The sequence below is a fragment of the Megalopta genalis genome, chromosome 1 (assembly GCF_051020955.1).
Source record: "Megalopta genalis isolate 19385.01 chromosome 1, iyMegGena1_principal, whole genome shotgun sequence".
Classification (NCBI taxonomy): domain Eukaryota; kingdom Metazoa; phylum Arthropoda; class Insecta; order Hymenoptera; family Halictidae; genus Megalopta; species Megalopta genalis.
Window position 1 is genome coordinate 20,054,683 of NC_135013.1, and position 14,369 is coordinate 20,069,051.

The following is a 14,369-nucleotide window of genomic DNA, read 5'->3' on the forward strand; positions in this document are numbered from 1 at the left end:
TATCCTTTTCTTAACGTATATCTTTAGTTAGAACGATTGGTATCAACCAACAATATTAGCAGAAGTTTATGATAGTGAGGATTCTGATGAAACTGATGACGAACATCATGAAAATGACTCGCCCATATTTGGGGTTTTAGATAACGTCGAATTAGATTCGAAAGAAATATAGGAAATAAAAATGTTTGCTCTCTAATAGTATCTTTGATTTTTGTCTCATTTTCTTAATCTTTTTTGTTAATTTCAACTATTCTTTCCTCTTTTAGCGATTTTAAGAAGTTGCACACAGAAAGACATTCTATAATTCTTTAAATGTCTTCACATCTTTATATTTAACCTAGCCGTTTTAGTCAAAAATGCATGAATGCAATAGTATTCAATATCAATAAATATCTTAGCCTGTTTGGATCATAACAGCATTTTAATTTCTAACCCTTATACCAGTATCTAAAACTCTGTACGACATTCAATATAATTTTAGTTGTAATACTTTATAGTTTCACGATGCATTTTTATGGCAAAATATAATGCCAAATAAATAAAAGTAGTAATCTAGCAATTATGAATCACTATCGACCTTTTCGTAGACCTTTTTGTGATTGACTTAAGTGATTATGTGACTGTGGGTTTTACGCATTTATGACAAAAATACGTAAGCAGAACGTAAATCTAAAGATTAGAAGATTTTATGAATGATGTGTTACATTATTTTCACACTATCGGACCTATTAAGAGAGAAAACAAACTTTCATTTTACTTTAGTAATCAGTTGAGGTAGAAAATTTTTATTTTTTTAATTTTTATTTTATACTTCAAAAAATTTTTAATTTTACAAATTCGCAGTCTAGCGAGTACACATTTTCTAGCGGTAGCATAGTTTGCATAATATGAGCCGTTTATTTTGAAAGTGGCATAAGTCACTTTGTTTTTAAGTCGATATATTTAAGGGTAGGCGTTTTAACACGTTTCAAAACATGGAAGCTAACTTTCAGTATAAATAATTTCGTATAAACATTAAAAAATCACCACTTTTCATTACGGTAAAGTGACTTATGCCACTTTCAAAATAAACGGCTCATATAACAAAAGATGTCGAAACTTACCCTGTCCAGGAGCCGGCGACGTGGCGTGGCTCCAGCCTCCTTTGTACGAACTGCTGGCATCTGTAATTAAATTCACAGAAATCTGGTAAACAATTATTATTCGTTTGCTCCCACGATGTATTAAAAAATTAAAGTGCATTGTACCAAATATCGTTATATTACTCGGTATTGAGTGTAAATACACTCAACAAGATTCTGCACAGTTTTCTTTCTGATAGTGTTACTCAAACTCAAACAATTCTCTATATAATTTTCTAAACAATTAATCCAATTGTAATTTCAATCAATACAATCTTCTACATCTATTACCTATCCGGCGAGATGGGCTCTCCTTCATTCACAAAATGTTCTTCTTTCAGTCTTCAGACTTTTATCGTCTCCTCCAAAATAAAACATCAAATTAACGACGCGCCACTATAGTTGCTTGCTCTAGTAGCTCACTCGCTCATCGTTTGAATCAAATAATCGTCTTCATATGCATTGTTTTACACTTCTTTTGTCTTCACATCGATTTACAACAGTCTAGAGGGTGTCCCAAAAATGTCTCGCAATCCGGAAATGGCGGACTCCTCGGATCATTTGAAGCAACTTCTTGCTTTACAAAAATGTTCTCCGAGGCACCGTTAACGAGTTATTAACGAAAAACAGTGACCAATAAGAGTCGAGTACGGCTGACGCGAGGCGGCCCAGCCAACCAGCGCACGAAGCCCAGTTCCGCTCATCGGCTCGATCGCCTCGCGCCAGCTGAGCTCGCCTCTCATTGGTCACTGTTTTTCGTTAATAACTCGTTAACGGTGCCTCGGAGAACATTTTTGTAAAGGAAAAAGTTGCTTCAAATGGCCCGAGGAACCCGCCACTTTCGGATTGCGAGACATTTTTAGGAAGACAAAAGAAATGTGAAACAATCTAAATAATTAACCTAAAAGGTTCATTCGGTACAGCTTCGATGAAAACTTTGGAATCATAAATTCCTAGAAATCAAAATATGCGAGCCGTCAAAACGTCTTAATATGTAACTACAAAGAACTGTATTATAAAAGCTAGCTTAATAGCCAATTCCTTTTGAAAATGTTTCTGACAGTAGGAAGTTGGTCACGCGATATAAATTTCCCGTGAATCGGCGAACTGCCCTAAACTTTCGGCGTACATCAAAGAAGGCAACGGTACCGAATGTGTCCGTTCGCGATAAATACAAAGCCATCGTTCGTTTAAAAAGTTCCATGGTGTTTTCGGAGCGCTCGTTCCGTTATCGTTCAAATCTACGTAAACTACTGGTTCAATCGACCACGATGTGGAAGTTGAAAACCGCCATTGATCGGCCTGGCGAAGTAACAGTAGCACGTGTTGTACTTCGCGATCCTTCGACAGAGATTACGTGTCCGCTTCTTTCGTTCTTTGCCTTGCCATTTTTTTAGGTCACGTTATTAGAAGACGTATATACCGTCTGCAATTGCAAGTTAATCAGTTCTGGGAATCGCGAGTGGTCATAAAAATATATCAGATCGGCCGGTTGGTTGAAAAACAATCCACCGGGAAAATCTTTACGACACCTTAATGACACCGGGTCTGCGTGATGTGGCTTCGAATTATGATTTAGCCGGAACCGCCGCACGGCGCCGGTTAAACTTTTTCCCTGGGAAATATGTCCTCGCTTTGCTCCCTTCTTCGGATCTCTTCCCGCCAGTTCGATACTTCTTCATGACTCGGAGCCATTACACAAGTTGCGAAACGTTACCGGAGCTTGTATCAAAGTTTCGACTGATACGCGATTACCCGGGAATTTGATGACTTTATGATGCGCGTGAATCTACAAGATGTTGAACAAAAATGGGGTGTCAAACTTCATTCGCTAAAAGCACCAAGAAACGATCGCTTAGATTTTCAACTAAATTTTAGTTCAGTGCAAATTAGAAACCATTTATCCAAGATCGCAAATATTTCTATAATCGAAAGATTTCTAATTTGTTAGTATCAACGTCAAAATTGCGAGATATTTTATTGTCATAATTATTTCCTGTCGATTGTTACTCGGTGCTATAAAATGACTGATACGCGATTACCTGGCAATTTGATGACTTTATAATGCGCGTGAATCTACAAGATGTTGAACAAAAATGGGGTGTCCAACTTCATTCGCTAAAAGCACCAAGAAACGATCGCTTAGATTTTCAACTAAATTTTAGTTCAGTGCAAATTAGAAACCATTTATCCAAGATCGCAAATATTTCTATAATCGAAAGATTTCTAATTTGTTAGTATCAACGTCAAAATTGCGAGATATTTTATTGTCTAATTATTTCCTGTCGATTGTTGCTCGGCGCTATAAAATGCGATATTTTTCTCAGTATAAATAATTTCGTATAAACATTAAAAAATCGCCACTTTTCATTACGGTAAAGTGACTTATGCCACTTTCAAAATAAACGGCTCATTTATTAGTATCAACGTCAAAATTGCGAGAAATTTTATTGTCGTAATTATTTCCTGTCGATTGTTGCTCGGCGCTATGAAATAAATTTAACTCGTTTGCTTTCCGATTAAGTAAAATTAGCTTTTTCTCCACAGTACAGAAAAATAAAGCGAACGAGAGAGCGCGAATGAGAAGGCTCAACCCAGACGTGTTTGTCCCTAACCTTCTACAAATTGTTTATACAAATCGACCCCTACAATTTAGTCATTATTCAGTTAAAGAAGATGCTCGTCTAGACAGTGTCCTCTATTTATGATCAAATACTCCAATCACGTGTCTGTTTATCGTTCATTTGTTAGATGCTTAGATGAGTCAACTCGTCCTACGTGTGAACTATCTTCCCATCGCGCTGTATCTTCTTGTATTCCTTCAAATTGAATATTTAATGCTGCAATGCTACACTATTTCCTTAGATTACGAACTACAACGTTGGAATCCTTTCCGAAAGCTGCAGAAAAATTCACTGAAATATTTTTAGCCGCGTAGTTCGAAGCCACGAACTCGAATTGCTCCAAGAGAGGTGAAAGAAACTTTATATTTCCAATAATTTTGCACTAAAATCAATGTACAGACAATTTCTTTTCTTCAATCGTAAGAAATTCTAAGCAACCATCGACGATCATTTTCAACAACAAATAAGATTATAGATTGTTAGTGAAAAGTATTCGCGCCGCAAAACAACAAGTCCGAACGACGCACACGTTCAGCGATAAACCGTCTGTTGCCCGGTGTGCGAAGGTTAAATTATGCAACAGGACCGCGCGCCGCATAGTTAAACAACCGCGGCAACAAGTATTGTTTATGTTTCCGCGGGCTCGGACAATAAAATCGACGAGTTTCGATATCCGCGACGGCCTCCACGCGGCTACGTGGGCGTTGTCTCCGCAGCCGCCGGTCTGTTTGCAGACAGATATATTTTCATTTGGCAGTTATTGGCACGAGGGTTGGCCCTGCTGTGTACATACGTGCAGCAGTACGTCATGCTGCCGCAGAAACTCTCCGTCTTTCTGTGCAAACAACGACTTAGGTGCGCGCGGAACGAGCCGACCTTTCGTCTTGGCCCCTTCATTTGATCTCGATGCCGGAGTCCATTAATGGGTGCCTCGAATTTCACGTTCCCCGTGCTCACTCGCGGTACACGCATTATCTACTTTCCTCGATTTCCGGGTCCCCAGCGAAAATCCGTGTCAGAGAGGTCACTGGCAAGAAACAGTGGAATCCGTTCTCAGTCAACGCTTTGGTACGAAACTCTAATAGGCGATGATTTCTTTTGGTTAAGCTGCGATTTTTTCGTGAGAGATCGTATTCTAGAAAGTTGATTTTTAATATTTGTTCGTAGACTGCGGACTTCATCCATTTATGACAATTTGACAATTATTATGTATATATTATTATTATATATTATATTATTATTGACAATTTTTATCCATTTTTGTGCAATTTAAAACTGCAGAAAGAAACGAATGGTTTCTTATTTTGGCAACTGATGCGGAACGTATCAATTTTGATGAAAAATCTGCAGTCTACTTATACTACTGCTTAACTATGTCTCAGTTTGAACCAAGAACTAGTGTAAAGTGCTGTAATATCTATTAAACGCACACTTATCGTATCTAAGAACTGTAACAAGATCGAATCAAAGGAAATGCTCAAGAGACGGTCAATGGCGTTTCACAACACAGAACTGTATGCTCACCAAAGAATTTTATTTATATTTCATTCATATTTCATTAAATTTGTTAAATAGTGGTAATATTCCAACGCTGACTATCGAATTAGCATATTTCTTCTGTTTGTTATTAAACTATTCGAGTTAGATAGATTTCTGAATTTCGAAGGATGATTTCATCTCCTTATGATGAATATGGACAGCTAAAAAGTACTTCCGTTGGATATTTTCCCAGATTATGAGACGTCTCATGAAAACCAACATGTTTGATTAAATGATTAGAATTCATTTCAGAGGAAGACAGAGTATATAATTAAAGGTAACGACATAGTGACATATTTGAGCCGTTTATTTTGAAAGTGGCACAAGTCACTTTACCGTAATGAAAAGTGGTGATTTTTTAATGTTTATACGAAATTATTTACACTGAGAAAAATATCAGTATCCCGAGATAACAAATACAAGTAAATCTTCTCGAAAATTAGCATCCATATTTTGAAACGTGTTAAAACGCAAACCCTTAAATATACCGACTTAAAAACAAAGTGACTTATGCCACTTTCAAAATAAACGGCTCATTTGTTCCTCGGGATCATAATCGGAGTTCAGAACTGTTAAAACATTACTGAAAAATATACTACGTATCCAAGTTTAGTCGAATTGGACACTGTTAAAAACCAAAACCATTTAATCCGTGTTGAGAATCTGGCGGGTTGAACACGTCACCGTATTGTTTCCTTCAAACGTGTGCCTCTCAATGTAATTAAAAAAATACTAGCTTCAACTTTGAACCTGAGAAACAAAACTTGATAATCTTTTAATGAATAAAAAATTCATTAACGTCACCAGAAAGGAATGCCTACTGGATAATATCTGACAACTCTACAGATTCACTCTACACTGAACAGGTGCAAAGAGTTTCTACAGTTTTTTCTAGCGAACTGCATATTTGGTCGAATGTTTTGGAAACTAGGAAACTTTCAGCTCACAATGTTCTTTGAAAGAAGAATCAATGCGTGCCGGTTTACACGTACTTGAAGACCCGTCAAATGAGCCGTTTATTTTGAAAGTGGCATAAGTCACTTTACCGTAATGAAAAGTGGTGATTTTTTAATGTTTATACGAAATTATTTATACCGAGAAAAATATCAGTATCCCGAGATAACAAATACAAGTAAATCTTCCCGAAAGTTAGCATCCATATTTTTAAACGTGTTAAAACGGAAACCCTTCAATATATCGACTTAAAATCAAAGTGACTTATGCCACTTTCAAAATAAACGGCTCAAATGTCACCAAAGTCTTCGATCAAGCAACGTCCGCGTTCAAACATAAACAAACTCTCCGCATTAATAAGAAAACTGTCATCAGACAATTACCTAACTCTAACAACCTCTCAAAGAAGATATATTCACCGCGTCAAGCACGCAGAGATTCGTTCAATCAAGCTCCCTCCGCAAGATAAAGTACGTCAAAATTTCAAAATATATCCTAACAAAACTCCCCAGCGCCAGAGCTCCATACACAAATCAAGCAAAACAAGGATCATCTCCGACACGCGAAAATTTCAAAGAAAGGAAACAATCCGCACAAAACGGGTCTCCTCTTTCGTCGGACATCTGGTACACCCTTCTCACCAACAGAAAAACAAGCCCGACACCCTTCGTCTACACCTTGAGAAGAGAGTCCCTCCACGGACAGCCCCGACCCTTAATTCTCAATCGGAACAATGCCCTCGCAGGCTTCACCGTGTTCACTTGTTCCACCCACTGCAAAACCGCAGAACTGGACAACTGTAAAACCATAAGCCGATCCGTGGTGCAGAAAGGTGGCCGAGAGACACCACGGTGTGGTTTCGGCGCGACGGGAGAACAGGAGTGTACACTATTGTCACACGGATTGGTAACGTACCGGCGAATAGCATGGATAGATTGGTGAACGCCGTGGTCCTCGGCAGTTCCGCGGCGGTGGTCCCGCTGCTCTTGAGGTCGAGCATCGCGCGAAATGTTCCCGCGTGCCAGCGGCCGCTGGTTAGCCGGCAGCCTACACGGGACAATGTCTGCTGGTCAGCCTGGTCGCTGTTGGTCGCACTGTGAACGAGGTCCGTATCGTTGGCAGCCCGGCGGACGACGGGAACGACCAGGTCATATCAGCCCCGTGTGGTTCGAGCCCTCTTACGATCGCGAACGTAACGGAAGCGGAACGAACGTAACGGATTCCTCGGCTATGATCTCGTCACGGTGGATCGCGCTCGATAGGATTAGACCTTTTGATCGACGATTAGACGTGGTGGCCGGTGCCGCGATAAGGCAGCCGATCATCTTGCCGACCCGCTCTGAGTGACACTGGCGGTCCGCCACCGTGGATTCTCGTCCCCCGGGGGTTGTTACCGGAACACCGGCACCCTGCGAACCGCCCTCCCTGCGCCCAATCCCGGCGCCCATGGTCGCCCGGTGGCCACCATCCAGGAGGTTGGTTCGATCCCGGCCAAGCCATAGGCGGAGCCTAGGCGACGCCGGTTTACCACCCCCGCGTGGTAGGGCGGACGAACGCCTGCGCTCTCACCGGGTCAAGGAGAGCAACCAGACGACTACGGAGTCGATGAGACCGAGAGAGGCCCTCCAGGGATGGATACCCTACACGCGCCAACGGCAGGTTGCTAGGTGGCTGGCCACCGACCTACCGGACCTACTGCACTTACCGACCGGCGTTGTCGACGACGTAGTTTGCCCCGGTAACGACGTGCCACCGGTTCCCTTCCGGAACAAACCCTCTGTGGTAACGGCGCCCATTTAGAGAGAATGGTCAGGGAATTTCGGCTCTAACGGGCCAAGGTGTTTCCATTATTCTTCGGGACCGGCCGACTCCTACGCAGAACGCTGCTTATGTGTCTTGCTTTTTTTCTTTTCGTTTTCGCGGAAACGAATGGGGTTTCGCTGTCGGCGGCTCGAGAGTTTGATTATTTCTGGGTACTCTTCACGGTATTGTCGGATACCTAGGTTGAAGCGTTACCGCGTTATTCGTACGGCTTGTAGAGGCTATTCGGCGAGACCGCAACTCGGATGCGAAGGGGTAGTTTAGGTATTGTCTTTCGTTTTTGGTATTAAGGGGACCGGAAAGTAATGTCGTTTCTGTGCATGTCAGTATTCCTTTTTTTGCATACTAATTTTTGCATACTAAAAATTTGCATACTAAATGAAAAAAGGTTGTCGATAATGAGGATGATTACATCATTGATTGAAAATAAAAACTAGTTAAAAATTTATCTGTTTGAATTTAATGTAAACAAACGACATAACTTTCCGGTCTCCCTAATATCTTGGAAGTTCAAGACGAGATTGTCGAAGGTCACTTTGAAATTTTTGAAACGTTTATTTGAATTTTAGTTTGAAATATTTTGCCATTTTGTAATTCTTGTTAAGGAATTTCTGCTGTGAGGTTCAAGACGATTGTCAAAGGTTACTTTGAAATTTTCGAAACGTTTATTTGAATTTTAGTTTGAAATATTTTGCCATTTTGTAATTCTTGTTAAGGAATTTCTGCTATGAAAAAATTCAAAGTCCAAATACAGTAAATTCTCCCTAATTTTCTTTCAGCTTGTAAACAAAAATGATCTATTCGGGAATTGCCGATTGTTAACAATTCCCAAATTGTCCATTTTTGTTCACAAGTTTACTGTAGTATTCTAAACATTCGATTTAGTCCAGTCATTTGTTTTTTAACATGAACATGCCTTGGGACTGATGATCAAAAATTCTGGTCGTTTCAGAGATTTTATGATCGTTTAGCAAGATTCGTTGGAGAATTTTAGCTGTTTTGGGCCAAGGTGTTTCTATCGTTCTTCAAGCCTGCAGGGCGTCTCACTGAAACATATTTTTCTTTCGACTTTTCCGAATCTATTAGTTTCCCCTTCCATTTTTTAACGAAGTGGGGTTAACGAACAATAAGCGTGTAACTCTCTCTCTCTCTCTCTCTCTCTCTCTCTCTCTCTCTCTCTATTTCTATAAAATCTCAATCAAATGAGGCCCTTCAAGAATAAATTATCAAGGAAGAGTTGAACAGAATAGATCAAATAATTTTAATCGCTTGTTCCCGATTTTAGTTTTCCTTAATTGAGCCGTTTATTTCGAAAGTGGCATAAGTCACTTTTTTTTTTAATGAAAAGATACCGTTCAATTGTAATTAGTGACTTATGCCACTTTCAAAATCAACGGCTCAATTATTGAAAAAGATGCATGTAAAACTTGTATAAAACTTAAGTATAAGAAAACATGTATATGTGTAATATTAACTCCTGCATACTTCAATGTTGTCCTCAAGTAACGCATAACAATTTCTATATCGCCGGTCTTCGTGGTTCTCTATCAGCACGGTAAAACGAGCAAACCCGTAAAAACTCTATAGCGTTCCACGCCATTGCTCGACTCTCGCGTTCCACAAAAATACAAAACCAGGACACGAGTACCGTATCATAAAATAAGCAATGCAACTCTGTTACAGCCGCGTTACAGCAATGCGTGTCGTAAACTTTCTTCGCCAGGATAGCGATCGCGGCGGATAATCAATTAATTAAGACAGCCTGATGTTTTCGCGGGGCGAAGCAGATTTTATCGGAAATAAACCGGCCGGGCGTTGCACACCGTCGAGAGAGGACCGAGAGAGAGAGAGAGAGAGAGAGAGAGAGAGAGAGAGAGAGAGAGAGAGAGAGAGAGGGGATGGAGAGAGGGGGGCAGACACAGGCCGAGTAATTGCAACGAAATGCAAATAGCGTTAATAACCGGGTCATCGCGTAATTCTCCGTAACGCGAACACGCGGTCGTTGCGCGGCCGTATAATTATTATAATTTGCGCGGGCGAAAATACCGGGGCCATTAAATGATATTCATTGACAGGGAGAATCTGGAGCCGTTGATCGGTGGCCAATGCCGGCAAATTAAAACGTAATTCCGCGCCGGTTAAATATCACCGGTAGCCCCGGCCCGCCAATATTGCGATCGGTAATTACGATCGTTTCGTTCCTCTGCTTTTTTTTTTTTTACCGCGAGCCGGCCCCATGTTTCCGCGACTTTGCCTTCAGCGATATGTTCGTTAACGATACGATTCGGTCCGATGAATTGTTTAAATTTGTTCTTTGTGCGCGCAAGGAAATGGACGATTGATAATGGACGTTTTTGATCGCCGATCGGCGAGCTTGACGCGGGTAAATCGTTCTCCTGTTAGTTTTATTTATGGTATCAACGCATTAAAGACAGAGATTAAACCGAAATTGTGTTTCTGGCATTTGCAACGTCTCTAATAATTCATGAATATGTAAATGCCATAAATGTTTCGAAAAAACAACGTGTAAAGAAACTATAAATTTTCTGTAAATCGAAAGTTAGACGAAATTTGTAATATATTGACACTTATCAATTCTTTGGATCATTCTTCTTCTTCCTCTTCAACTTAATTGACTTTAATTCATTCATTCACAGTTCAGTGACGTTTTTTAAAATTTTATTTTATAAATGCTTAAACATCCGTAGTTTTAATGGATTTTTGGAATAATCATTTCCGAGGATAAAATTGCTACCGAACTATTGTTTAGAAGGTGGATTGTGGATTTTGGTAGAATCGATCGAGTAACGAAGTTATCGAACCTGTAGCAATAGGAAGCAAGGTTGCATCACTGTCTGCGATATAGTATGATTTCGTGCAATCATAATCTGAAACTATTTGTAAAGATAATAGAAAGTTGTGGAAAGGGTAAAGTGCATAATATTTTTACCGCAAATATTTGTTGCTTTCCATGGCACGATGAAATGTCTAAAATAAGGAATGTTTGCTTCAGTGTGGCAACTTATGCGATGGCAAAGACAATGTTGCAATGTTTGGGTAGGAATGGACATCGTTTTCATCGTCATTACTTAAGAATGATTTTTAAAATCTGAAGATATTGGTAAAAGACACATATCGTTAACAGAGCAGTTGCAAACTAAATTATTTATCTATTAGAAACTTCAAATATGATTGTTTTTGTCTCGAATCGAATATAACAGTGTCAGAATAGATCTTTCTCGATCGTTAACAATCTTAGAGAGAATCAGATTTTAAAAGGTGTTTTCCTGTAACTATCGGATTGGCAACTAAGTAATTGCCGATTTTAGTTATAGATGTCTCTCACTCCCATTTTTATGATATCCGTAAATGTTATATTATAAAATTATTATTATTATTATTATTATGTTATGGAGAAACACCAGAAGCCCTGTTTTTTCAATCAGCGATGGTTCGATTCTGGTTGGTACGCGGCGGTTGTTTTCTCTGTTTCGTAGTCAATAGCAAGTCGAATGAAAAAGATGGTGCTGGTTGCGAGTTTGCATTCGCTGCGATGCATCGCGGTGATTAAAATCGAGATGGTTAATTGTTTCGTTTGATCTCGTTAGTTGTCTTTTACGGTTAGCATAGAGTCTTTTGGATCTTTTGATTACGTTTTAAGGCTAGTCTTCGTATTAACTTTTGGTCCTGATGTGGAAATAGATTAATAATTCATAATTTTTTCATATAATTTATATATAATCTTCGTATAATTTTTTCTTCTTACTTTTATTTAGAATTACGATAGATCCATCGTTATACGAATTAATTACGAGAGCATGAACGTTGGAATAATAGAACAATTACTTGGATACATTGCTAAATGAAATCATGACTGATTTTCTACGATAAAGGAATCATGGTAGAGAATTCAGACATCATAGGACCGAATTAATCGAGCTTCCACAGTATCTGTGAATCTGCACAGACAAAACACAAGTGCACTAGCTGATTTATATACTATTGGGTTGGCAACTAAGTAATTGCCGATTTCAGTTATAGATGTCTCTCGCTCCCATTTTTATGATATCCGTAAATGTTATATTATAAAATTATTATTATTATTATTATGTGATTTTTTATAATCCGTGAATGTTAGCAACTGGACAAATTGGATGCAGCGGTCAAGGAAAAGCGACCAGAATTGGTCAATCGTAAAGGTGTCATTTTCCAGCAGGACAATGCTAGGCCGCACACGTCTTTGTCCACTCGGCAAAAATTGATGGATATTGATTGGGAATCGATGTTACACCCACCATATAGCCCTGATCTCGCGCCATCGGATTACCACTTATTTCGATCCCTGGACAACTCCCTTCGTGGTAAAATTTTTAACGATGACGACGCTGTAAAATCTCACTTGACTCAGTTTTTGGCCGAAAAGGATCAGACTTTCTACGAGCGTGGAATTTTCAAGTTGTCAGGGAGATGGCAAAAGGTCGTCGAACAAAATGGAAAGTACATTACAGATTAAACTTCGTTCCAAGTAAAAAAAATTTTTTATTCCATTGAACAAATCGGCAATTACTTTAGTTGCCAACCCAATATTTTCTTGATGGTAGAGAAAACCGAGCGTATATTCGCGTTTCGTTGGTTAACAGGTTACAGCTGGATTAAAATAGCGATTAGGAGAATAGGACGATAAAGTTGGAAGCAAGTGCGGCGTACAGCGGCCGCATCGATAGCTCTCGTTTGCCGCTTATGTTCGTGATTCACGCCACCAGGATATCCCGTACAGCCGGAGGAGCCGGGCAAAGAATATCAGTCGTGACCGTGCTGGTTACGTCAATCTAACTCGTTCGATGCGTTCCTCCCACTTCTATTACGTTGTTCTTGTTCGACCTCCCTTCCGATAAAACGAGACGACCGCGTGAAAAATCCGGCGTATTGTCTACGGTGTCGTCGTTTCCTATTGTCTCACTCAATTTATTCGTGCATCCTCCATTTTCCCCTTTGATATTCTTCGAATCGTAAAAATCCAATAAGCATCCTTCGCTAATCAAATTTTTATTACTGACTCATATCGTGTAGTACATATAAATTATAACTTGTACTTTTAATTACAATTGTTTGTCGTTGTAATTACAGCATCGAACTTTATGCATTCATCAAGCGGGAAGCATAATCGATTATGATGAAACTTCGGTGCAATTTTATTAACTGGATTCATGCGTAAAGGAAAGTAAAAAGTATTGATTGTTTAATGATGAACGTTCTACATGATTAGACATGTAGTATGATTAGACAAGTTACTGACGTAACTTTTTATGTAAGAGTGTAATAGTTTATTTGCGAATGAAACGATTGTTCATTAAAACTGCACTTTATTTGAAAGCGTTCTAAGATATTCTGGGATATTGTTACTCAATTTAAAAATGAAGAACGAAGATATTTGTTCTCGTTATTAAACATCGGATCATTTTGAAATATTAAACCTTTGCACTCGAAGCTATTTTAGCTTTAAATCTAAAATAATTTTTCTGACTCATAGTATTTCCATTTTATACGACAAAAAGCGCATTTTACGCGTATGAAATTGAGTTTTGTGGTGACTCTTGTTAATATAACTTTGTTAATATAAAAATTATCTTGGAATATGCTATAACAATTTTAGTGGTGCCTCAGAGTCACCATTCGAGTGCAAAGAGTTAATACTCGATAGACCGATAAACTATATTATTGATTAAATAGCGATCTAATCAGCATCTGCATAATAAATATAATAAAGAAATAATATAATATAATAAATAATATATACATTATTATTATATATATATTATTATATTATATAATTATTATATAATTACTATTAAGAGAAAGAGAGAGAGAGAGAGAGCCGGAATAAAATTCTATTCCATTGTCAAGATTATTAATTAAAGGTAAATATTATTACATAATAATAATATAATAAATAAATATAATAAATATCACGCTCTCAAATAATCATCTGCAAACCGACGCGGTGGGCGAACGTTGAACGTCGAATGTAGAAAGTGGCTAGCACATACGCACACATCGATCGCGGCCATTAAAGGGTTTATAACCGTGATTCACGCTATCGGGACACCGACAGTGGAATCATGATAAATATTTTCTAGGCGAAGGGTCTGAACCTGGATACCTTCCTTGGAAAATGGTGGAGCTGCGCGCTCGTATCGCAGACATTCATCACGGCAGAATTTTCAATCTAAACTTCCACGGTTTACGCTCAATGCCGTGATAACTGTTATCGCCGCGAGCAAACGTCCGCGGTTGGCAACTTTCAGAATCT

General features: G+C 38.9%; 1 protein-coding gene across 2 annotated transcripts in view; it reads right to left on the minus strand.

Annotated features, from left to right (window-relative positions):
• Window positions 1–14,369, minus strand: part of Ets65A (DNA-binding protein D-ETS-3) — a 131,713-nt gene that overhangs the window by 48,074 nt on the left and 69,270 nt on the right. For both annotated transcript variants that reach the window (XM_033472531.2, XM_033472530.2), the window contains exon 3: window positions 1,104–1,163. In XM_033472531.2, coding sequence (XP_033328422.1) covers window positions 1,104–1,163 — 60 coding nt within the window. The remainder of the gene's footprint in view (window positions 1–1,103; window positions 1,164–14,369) is intronic.